We start from the raw sequence: 10,898 nt of genomic DNA on the forward strand, positions 1-10,898 counted from the left end.
ATGCAGTCTGTGAGCCAGGCCTTACTGCCACCATTAGTTACCAAACTCGTAGTTACTCTAAAGGCTGGATGTGAGCAAATCCCTGTCGCCAGGTCTCAGAATCCTGCTACAGCGGATGTTATTATAAGACCATCCGTGGTTTTAGAATGAGATGTTTGTTCGTGTGGGTGTGATATCCATATATCCACTGTTAGTGTGCACTAAATGATGCAAAACTCGGTATTAATTTGTTCTCATAGGTGGGCTAAGTATTTATCTGTGCTGTCGGTAGCTTGGCCGCCCCTGCATTTCCATTAAACCCCTCAGCAGGATACCTATAGTGTGCATTTGTTGACTTAAATGTATGAACCGCTATCGTTGAAAAGGAGCCCACACTCGTCTCCCTCGGTTTGTTAATATTCCTTCCCACACCTCCTGCATATAGACCAACTCCTCAGTGTCTGCTTTTTAAAAAAGAAATCAGAATCCATCTCAGTAAATTATTCCTGTATCATGCCCCCCCACCTCCCCTCCTTCGCGCTCACCTTTTGGGAGAGGTGTGGGGGAGCCTTGGCTTTGTACCTCATGTCATTCAAGTACAAACACCACAAAACTGCTTGTCGTCAACTCGGTCTCATTACGTCGCTGCAGAGACAGTAGCGCAGATGTCGTCGCTCCTGTAATTACATCTCCAAGTGCCGAGGTGCCAGTTTTGTGTTACCTTGTTGTTTACTGGGGCTGCTGTCGTCGGCTCTCTAACCTGGGAATTCGCTCGGCGTTGGTTCCGAGCCGTTGTTACGTTTTGTCTGCTGAGGTTTTCTTTTTTTTTCTTTTAAGGCACAAGATGGGGGTCTTTCATTAGCAAGTTAAGTAGCAAATTTGTATGCATAAACTTAGCTCTGAGCGAATGAGCCGCGCTGTCTGAGAAGTGATAAGGGAGGCAGTGTTTTTAGTTGATGGAATGAAATTGCCCCTTGAAGAGTTGGAGTTGTAAATGAGTTGTGCGTATGTGTGTCTTCAGCAGGCGTCAACCTTTTTTTTTGCAGCTACAGTAACATCCTCCTCCTCGTGCATTTTTTTTACTTTCTCTTCCCACTCCTAACTTTTTACTCATTTGTTGTTTTTCTCAATCGGAAAGGCCCGACTAACCACGTCTTTGGTTTCCACCTGTGTTGGCTCCTCAGCAGGCTGCCAAAGATGGTTTTCGTCTTAGCAGCATAAGCTGTACTGTCCAGCAAAGGCTCCTAGCAGAACTAATCCCACATTTTTTGAAGAAAGATTTGTTTCGCATTCATTCTTCCCAAATTCGGAGGGAAAAAGCAATCATCTGTCTTAAAGCTGGACACGTTTTATATTGGTGTGTGCATTTCTGTAGTATCCGGCAAAAGGTGTTATTCATCATTTCCTCTTTCGAAATTTCTATTTCACAACCATTTATGATGAGGTATTCTGGATTTTGTCCACAGCAAAGCAAAACTGGTGAATTCTAAAGAAGAAAAAAGTGAAAAAAGAAACCTTATCTCCATGTCTGGCCCAGCTGCTGTTCATGTATTCTCTCTTGCTGTCTTTTCTCATCTCCTAATTCTCCTACAGTTCACCGTCTTTTACACTGACCTTGGGTCGACTGTTTTTTACATCGTGACCAAGTTACCCCAGCAACCACACATCACCAGGACAACCTCAGACACTGTTGTGCATATGCATGACATACAGAGAGAGCCCCCCGAGCTTTTTCTGACAGGGTTGTTGTTTACTGTATGAGCTGCATTAAGTGTTGTTTGTGTGGTATACCTTCTGCTGTCGGTACTCCAGGTTAGAGTTAGCTTCCCTGCTGCCTTCCCAACAGCGAAAAAAAAAAAAAAAAGGCCTGTGTGACAAACTTAACAACTTGATATCACTTCCAAGGTTTGTTTGTACTTTGCATCTGTGTTGGCAAACGCTTTTTACAGAAGATTAATAGGAGAAGGATGCACAAACCCATCATCAGGCAGCAGGTGCAAGGAGCACCACTCAGCCGACGCTCTGTTTACATGTTTCAGTGTCGCAGCTGCTTTCAGGCGTCAGGTATGCAGTTATAGTGGCCTTCAAACCAGATAAAAAATGCGACTTTTAAATATGTATTAAGTGAACTTTCAGCAATTTTAAAGCATAAGAAGCAAGTCAAAGGAATATCACCCTCTGAAACTTCACAGTTAGGTTGTTTTTTTTTACCTTTTTTGGGATGCAAGCCCAATATTCCCGCTCCTTTTAACTGTCTCTGCCAGTTCTTGTTGGAAATATCTGTCTTTGTAGCAGCTACAGGCTCCACTGTGTTCACTGCCTTTGTCTGCCTGCCATTCGGTGCTGGGCAAGTAGTGAGCCGAGTTATTCTTGCCGCCTTCTCTGAGGCTCGCTGGACTCTGATGTAATCTTCTTACCTTTAATTTTCTGAATCAACATTTCATCAATTTTTCATTGATGCAGATGGATTGCACCTGGGCTGGGAGCGTGTTTGTCTCCCCGAGGTTTTTTTTAGGTTTCATATTGTAACATCAGAGCTGACACCGGAGTTGGTCCCGTTGTTGCCCTTCAGTCAGTGTTGTCGGCCTTTCATGTAAGCTCAACAGACAGAGCGGGGTTGCTTTGTTGAAGGAGAAGACTGTTATTTCATCTGCTGTGTAGGGCTTGAGGAGTAGCAGAGAGAAAAGAGAGTGCGGGATCAGAGAGCCATTTTTGTTTTCCTGAACAGCAGCTCCCCCTCCGAGCTACTCGTAATGAGCGAGGCAGTTCGATGGCTCCTTTTTTTCAACTGAAAAGGTGCCACCGTATCGCCCGTCCCGCTCGTCCGACGCATCCTCCGACAACTCTCCCCCTCCCTCGGCCCATTCATCACACTCAAAATGCCTCTCACTGCCCGAGCTCATCTCCAACAGGTCGAAGGAAGATTGATTTGTTTGTGTACGGAGGGAAAGGGAGTGCGAGGGAGCAAGGCGCAGAAGAAACGGAAAAAGACTGAGGTGGGAGCCAAGAAAGACGGATGCCAAGGTGTGTTTTGCGTTTGTGTGCAAGTGCCAAAGACTCCACCAGTCAGACAAGCACAAAGACAGTCACACAGCATGAGTGTGTGTGTTCAACTCCAATAAACAGATATTTTCACTCCTTTTTCACTCCCCTCTAGCGTTCACTCACCTGTCTCAGGCTATGATGTCTACCTTTGTCATCCAGCATATTGAATCTCCTTTTGCACAATGTGACCAGAATAGCAGCAGTGGAAGTGTTTTGCGAGTATCAGCTCAATAAAGATTTTCTTGACCTATAAATGTTTGCGCATTTTGGACAAATAACCACATCGGAGAAAACCCCAGTAACACGATGATAAGTCTTAAAATGTCAGACTGTCAGAAATGTTTCCAGGTAAGCAAAATGGTTTAATCATTTCTGTATCTGTGTTGTCTGAGCCACAGGGCGTAGGAATATAAATGGATTATGCTATGTTATGATCCATTATGCCTTCATATCGTGGGCTGAGGAAGGAACCCTTCGAGTTCTTGGTAAACATCTTAGTCAGCCGAAACGGAGTTCTGTTCCTGTCAGTATACAATCATTCATCTCTACGTGAGACCAAATGTTTTGGTGATGCAGCTAATTACCGCTGAAAGATCTTTGCTTCGTAAATGTTTGATTTCGTGCCTGGAAGCTGTGCTGCCAATTCCCGTCGTCCTGTATGCCTTGTAAAATTTCAAGGTCCAATTATATTGTCTTTTTTCATTTGAGTTTTGAATTTACTGGCGGGCCCTGAATGGCTGCCAGCGAGCCCTGGCTCCTGCTGTAAACAGCCAGGTTTAAACACCCCACTCATGCTGACATGGTTCAGCGGTTGTGTCAAGCCGTAATCGACGTGCAGTTCAGTAGAGCTTTTAAAGGACCCTTATGGCGTCCTTCAGGGTCAGACTGATATACTGACTTGCCATTACGGGCTCATTATTTAAAGTGGATAGACCAATGTTATCCATGCCTATTGTGCTTATGTTTGATTCGCAGCTAGTTGTAATCATGTTACTTTATAGTAATTATATCCATCTGTGATTAAATTCAATTCTTTTGTCATTACCATTCTTTTTATTTTTTGCAAAATACGGTTTGAGTATGGCACTTTAACACAGCAATGACTCTCCCTGACATTCCAGCCCTCACTAAACAAGTTCACACAATACTGATTAAACCTATCAACACCTAGTAAATAGCTCTGTATTTCACTGGAAGCCAGAATTCTAAATTTGATGTCTCTTCATGCACTGGAGCATCACTGGTGATGTATTTCACTTGAACTAGCAACGATTGGTTTGCCAGAGCTGAAGAGGAGAACAGAGACCGAGTACGCTACAGCAACTAGGAGTATGGTGGAAAAACCTAGAAAGCATTCAAGAAAGGTTTGTGATGCTCCAGATAGATAAGAAACTGTTTAGAGGAAGACTCATAGTTTGAAAAACAAAGGGATTGTCTGTATGGCCGACATCATAAGATACGATTGATAGTCTTGGTATAATTAGATAGCTAGATAGATGTAACAAAAAACTCCAATATGCAAAAAATACGTGCATATCTAACATTAACATAAAGCAGATAAATATCTATATAAACATATGGAGCTGTCTTGGATCATATGTAACGTATGCATAGAGAAAAACATTTGTACCCAAACACTGCAAATCTGTTTCCTGTACATGGAGCACAGCAGGGTTAATTCCTTTTACTGCCCATTAAACAGTCTGATGGCAGCTAATAGAAAGCACCTCCTGTAGCGTTCAGTCCTGCAGCCTGTGACTGAAGGGGCTTTGCTTAGTCACCTCCAGGGCATAGAGTGGGTGTGAGGGATTTCTCATAACTGACTTCAGTGTGGAGTGCATCCTCACCTCTGTCACTTTCTATATAGTGTCCATTTGAGGCGCGATGATGGAGCGAGCCTTTCTGATCAGTTTATAAACCCTGTTCTTGTCTGCTGTGCGAGCACTCTTTCTTCAGCACACCACAACAAAGAACATTGCACTGGCACTAGAGTCTGATAGAAGGTGCACAAAAGAGATCTGCAGATGTGAAAAGACGTCTGCCTTCTACAGAGATACAGGCGGCTTTGCCTCTTCTTATATAGCACCTTCATGTCGGGGATCCAGTCCACTTTGTTGTCAAGCTTTGCCTCTATGTATCTGTAGCTGGAGACAAGTTCCCTCTCAGTACCTTGAAGAGCAGCTGTTTTAGGTTTGGGCCTTTGTCTTGTGAAATCCACGTACGTCCTTAGTTTTAATGATATTTTGGTGTAGATGGTTGCGAGTCCACCTACAAGGGCATTTCAAAAATTTGTCTGCCTCACCCAGACACAAGGGGTGTAACTCCCATTGTGGGGCATAAAGAAGAGGAAACCTTCGATTTGGGCGCTGTTGCTTCAAGACAAATACGTCCATCAGCCAAATATGGCTTGAACTGTTGCCCCATGCACCCTACTAATCCGACCATGACTTCTATCTGTGTTCCAAACTGTAATCTCAATTGCACGGTCATCATTTTGTGATGATTAAATCATGCGTGCTGTTAAGATGAATATGGAGATTTAAGATGAGACATTTTTCCACTAAGGGATAGCAGAACTCAAACATTGGTGGACCGAGTGCATTGGAAGTTAAAGAAGACAATGTTGTTCAAGAACAATTTTTCTCCGACTATATTTTCTCAGTCCTCAGTAAAACCCTTGTACTCCTCCTCACATCCTTCCTTAATACATGGAACAACTGTGAAATCATGACAGAATTTCTAGAGAAAACAGCTGTAGCCATTTTGGAAGTCCAATCTATAAAGGGGTAAACAGGAATGTAGACAGGACAGTTCCTCGTGGGGCACCTGTCCTGCTGAGCCCTCATGGTTCTGTGGGTGCATGTACCATGGTCTGCAGGTGAGATAGTCCATGATAGTCCACCTGCATCCTGCTCATGCTCCCACAAAGCAGGCCTGGCTGTATTGAAGGTGCTTTAGAAGTCAAAAAACATGATGCTTACAGTTGCATCAGCAGTGTCCAGATGTGATTGATCTCAGTGTCTTCTTACCTTCAAAAATTAGGAATCCTGTACGGTTTTCTGTCAGATTACATTTCTCATTCACGTTAATTCCATTCAGATTATATGATGTGTATAAATGTTGCAGTGTATGCAGTGGGGGTGTTGGACCTGAGGGGAAAGCAAAGGGCATGACTGCTCAATAATGTTATGACCCTTGTCCCTGAGTAGGTGGATTAAATGCCCCCCTTAGGGCATTAGAAAGAAGAAAAAATAACTGTTGGTGAGTTGCTGTCACCGCTGCCAGTGACGAGCTCTGGATCCTGCAGAGAGTGGCTAACTGGTCACTAATAAACACCAATGGCTACCATTTAAGAGGTCACGGTTGTTGGATAATGTGCTCCATTCTAGATCCCCTGTTCCCTCCTCGTCTCTGTCTTTATTTGATAAGTCAATCCCCCCCTCAACCAACAGCAGCCTCCTGTCCCTGAGCCCCTGCCTTTTGAACCCTTCTTTGCTGCAGTTGGAAGCAGATCTATAACCGTTTGCACTTGTTTGATGAGTAGCAGAGAGAAGGTGATTGTTTCTATCCACTTCATTGTGCGGAAGCTGTACCTCAGATAGGTGCTTAATACAATTACTGCATGTCTTGGCCCATGTTGGCTGCAGTTTCCCAAGATCTATCAGATAGATAGATAGATAGATAGATAGATACACAGATAGATACATAGATACATAGATAGATAGATACATTGATAGATAGAGGATTCAAATATTCCCAAATTTTCGCATGGCCCTCATCGTGCTGCAACTTTGAAGGTGCTGTCTGTGATTCTGGATATACATTGTTGATATTTACCAAGCTAGCATATTTAGATAGTTGTAATGTACCAGATTTACCATCCCTGTGGATCCTACTGCCCCCTTTCCACCCATCTGTCCTCCTTTTTGTCAGTCTAGCACATGAGCACAAACATGCACAGGACACGCTTGAATAGTGGTCCAAGCCTCTTAATTTGTTTCCTATTTAGCGAGCCAGGACTGTGTGCGGACACCAGTTTTTTATTTTTTTTTTCCCAGGCCAAACACACAACAGGCTGTTATATTCACTGACAGATAATCGCTGAATCTGGCAAAAGGTGTGCTGGATTTGAATCCCTGCCTGTTCCTTTAGGCTACCATGTGGACATTTTGACCGGAAGGCTGTGCTATGGCAACATAGTCAGGCTTTCTTTGTGTTAGCTGGCTTGACAAAACCTAAACCCCAGTCAGGGAGAATTGGTGACACAATGGTGGTTATTGACCTTCTTTGTTATCCCAAGTTTTCTTGTGTGTTCTTTCATAATTTGAGGCATCATTTGACTCTTCTTCCAAAATGAAATGGTGCATGCTGCCTATTTCAGTCAAGAGAAACAGGCTGTAAAAATTTGCTACGATAAAAAGCACTGTTACAGAAAATTATGCAAGCTAGGAATACTTGTAGATATTTGTTAATTGTTAAAGTAAATACATCTGTTCTACCACTCAGTGCACTCTGAATGTAGCTGCTTGTTTCTAACATGACGGCTGAACATTAAAGCGCTTAAACTTTAAACTTCGTTAATTTAAACATGATACACAACAAGTGCATTAAGGTCTGACGCAGTCCTTTAATGATGGATAGTTGGAAATCACTTCAGCTTTTGGCCAAATCAAAGACAAACTAATGGTATTGATGGACTGTTTTCTGTGATAAACACAGATAGAATCATCAATTTTCTAATCTGCGTTCTATTAGCTGCGGAACCAGCAGTGTTAAACGGACTTAGCAAATCAGCACCAAGCATAGGAACATATTTATGCTTTTTCTGCATCACCGACTGAAGGCATGCAGGTTCCCGTGGCAACGTGACACATAACATCTTCGCTACTGGACGGCTATGCATTTGTTCAGAATCGATCTAGGAAAAGAATTCGTGAAGGAGTGTTGCGTCTTCCAGCCAATTTAAATCCCAAACTCCAAACTCTGGAGCAGGTTAGCTTTCCAACATCAGTTACCATGGTGATCTAGTATGTTAAAAGACGGCCACCTTCTTGACATTAAAGCTTTAGGCTCAACATACCTCGCCCACCCATTAATCTTACTCTGTGGCACACCACTCAGTTGTACCGGTGTTTCCATGAGTACGTCCTCCTGTTTTGTTTGTTTTCTCCCATGTACACAAAGATGCAAATCTGTGCTCAGATGCACACAGGTGGCAGCAATGTAGGAGAAGCCGTACTTTCCCAGCCAAGACAGGGAAGAAGACCGGTAACAAGTCAACATGAATATAAACAATACAAGTTTTGCATGTTTTATGAGGAAGGGAGTGTATTCAATGCATTCGTTAGACGTCAGGGATACGCTCTGTGCATTCTGATGAGAAACCCTGAATGTAAACAGAACCGCTGTGTGTTGACAAGGAAACTCCAGAGGGCACCTTTAACTCTGGATGCAACATTTGTCCCTTTTGTTTTCAGGTAATTTCTCTGGCAAGGTTTTCGCTTCTACTCACTTGTTTTCTGGCTTTAGCTGACAGGTGTGTAACAGTGGCGGCGTCCTGTGTTGCTGCAGCTTTCCCTCAAGGTTTAATGAGGGGTGTGTGGCTCCTTTTTTTTGCATATCACTGCCGTATTGACTGAGCTGTCATTTGCATAGCTGGCTCGCAAGCTTGAATGTTTTGCCATTGGCCTTTGCCCTCTCGGAAGACACTTCTGCTGCCGGCGCCACCGCTGACTGTCTATTTTAGACGAATACGTGATTGAAATTGTACACTCTCCATCCTCCGAGTAATAAATGACCTGATTTGGTTTTTGCGGGCACGCCGTGACACCGAGAATGCATGACGGAGACATCATACTTACACACTTTCCCATAGGGTAAGACTGATTACCATGTGGAAGCGCTTGTCCATAAATTTGCATTTTAGTGGAGAAAAATGGCAGCGCACGAGGCATTTTAGTCGCCTCTTGTTTGTAAACTGTACGTGCCAGTAAGCCCATGGTCTGGCTGTTAATGAAATGCCACGTTTCTAATCTAATGTTTAACTGAACACCAAATGAAGCTCGGTAAGATTAATCTCACCCCTCGCGCAGACAGCATGAATGAACAGATAATGTTAACCGAAACACAAGTCGAGCTCAGGGGGGGAGGAATGAAAAAACACAGACGCTGCTCTTGTATTTTTTTTTTTTTCTGCAGAGAACCTGATGAACACCCACCGACCGTTTCTTCACAGACCGCGCTTTTAAATTTAACACCGAAGACGGATGCTGATGCTGAGCTGCTCTGCTGCTGTGTGATTTCTGATGTAATCTACGAAGCTGGATCGATTCTGTTATTTCTTTCGCTAGGTGGGCTAAGAAGGCCTGCCGGGCAAAGCCTTCGCTGCAAAATGGAGCATGGATGTGTGGCGGAGTCAGGAAGAGCCCATAGGAGCTGTCATAGTTTCGTGTAATGTAGGTTAATGCCGCTTGTGGAGGCAGCGCAACACAATGCCACACAAGCTCTTGATCAGCCTCTTATCAAAAGGTTTGCATGTCCAGGAGGAACGCTGTGAAAGCTGCTTCAGAACTGTGGCATTACGCTGCAGATCCAGAACTCCTGTGGTTTGACTTCATAGCGTGAGAATTTTAATGAATCCATACTTCTCTCTGTGTCTCACCAGAAACCGGCTCAGCCATCACCTCCACTTGTGTCGGCCTGGGAAACTCGCTCACGCCACCTGCAGGTCAGGCTGGCAAACCAGTTCCAGGATACAACGGTAGGAGACGAGTGTTACAACACACAACGAACACATCAGTCTAAAGAAATAGCTGATTTAATATATTTGGAATTTGATCTCCGTCAGGCTGTTATTTTAACCTACTTCATGTTTAAACCGTCACCCCCTCGGCTTACAGATACAGAAACAGGAATGGATAAAAATTTAACAACTGCTTGTAATTCCCTGCAGAATGTTTAATCTTTTTTTTTTTTTTTTACACTTCCAGTTTGCCAGTGGGTGATACACCACCTCTGAATATGAATTGCTCTTCTTCCCTTTGCACTAGTCACAGTGATCGATGATGACATGCGGGAGGTGAAGCCGAGAACCCTGGGAAATATTGTGGTGAGGTAAGCCGATGTGTTCGCGGTGTGAGGAGCTTAGTTAATGCTTTACCTTTCCTCTGGGACTCACACATGCACGCACACATTTGAAAAGCTGACATAGAAGCATGTTGAAATGAAATCTAAACATTGATCTTTTCTTTTTATTAAATGTAATAATACATTTGTGCACAGCGTGTGTCAGACATCTTTTTTCCTGGAGAGGAAAACGTTTGTGTGGGAGCGTTGGCAGTGCTGAGTGGACTTTATCAAAAGCTCCAGTGGTCAACTACAAACCCTTCATGCTGCCTTATCTTCCACTCTGCTACCTATCTGTTGTCACCCTCCAACCCCACTTCCCTGTTCTTTGTAACTGCTGGTAATGACTCAGTGCCACGGGGGATTTCCAAGAATCCACATGCACAGTGAACCCAGGAATAATATCAGGTAGAGCTATAAACTGACACGAACAGCTGTGTCACCGCGCTTGCTTGTAGTTGTGGGGAGGTCTGTGCCGGTCCCTTTCTTAGACTCAACAAGCTGTATATCCACGACTTCATATAGCTGCCTCAATATTTACAGAGGGAGCTTTGCAGGCAGCAGAGAATGTGTTTGTTTAACCCTCTGGTTGTTTGCTTCTCCAGTTATATTTTTCACTCACTGGGGGCTTATTTATCACTGCAATATAAAGTCCTGCACCTCTGTGGAAGGCAGAGGTAGAAATAACTCCAACATGGATTTTGCACAGTGTAGCAAAGTTATAGAGCCATAAATCTGTAAGAAATAAT

At 43.7% G+C, this 10,898-nt stretch overlaps 2 protein-coding genes across 3 annotated transcripts in view; one reads left to right on the plus strand and one right to left on the minus strand.

Moving 5' to 3' along the window:
- Positions 1-10,898, plus strand: part of acss3 (acyl-CoA synthetase short chain family member 3) — a 49,542-nt gene that overhangs the window by 33,716 nt on the left and 4,928 nt on the right. The window contains exons 10-11 of the mRNA XM_008276485.1: positions 9,689-9,784; positions 10,074-10,137. Of these exons, the coding sequence (XP_008274707.1) occupies positions 9,689-9,784; positions 10,074-10,137 (160 nt within the window). The remainder of the gene's footprint in view (positions 1-9,688; positions 9,785-10,073; positions 10,138-10,898) is intronic.
- The window catches only part of ppfia2 (PTPRF interacting protein alpha 2), an 82,678-nt gene continuing 79,013 nt past the window's right edge, over positions 7,234-10,898 (minus strand). For both annotated transcript variants that reach the window (XR_520007.1, XR_520006.1), the window contains exon 29: positions 7,234-7,244. The gene's annotated coding sequence lies outside the window, so the exon portion shown is untranslated. The remainder of the gene's footprint in view (positions 7,245-10,898) is intronic.

The sequence above is a fragment of the Stegastes partitus genome, unplaced genomic scaffold (assembly GCF_000690725.1).
Source record: "Stegastes partitus isolate 25-593 unplaced genomic scaffold, Stegastes_partitus-1.0.2 Scaffold74, whole genome shotgun sequence".
Classification (NCBI taxonomy): Eukaryota; Metazoa; Chordata; class Actinopteri; family Pomacentridae; genus Stegastes; species Stegastes partitus.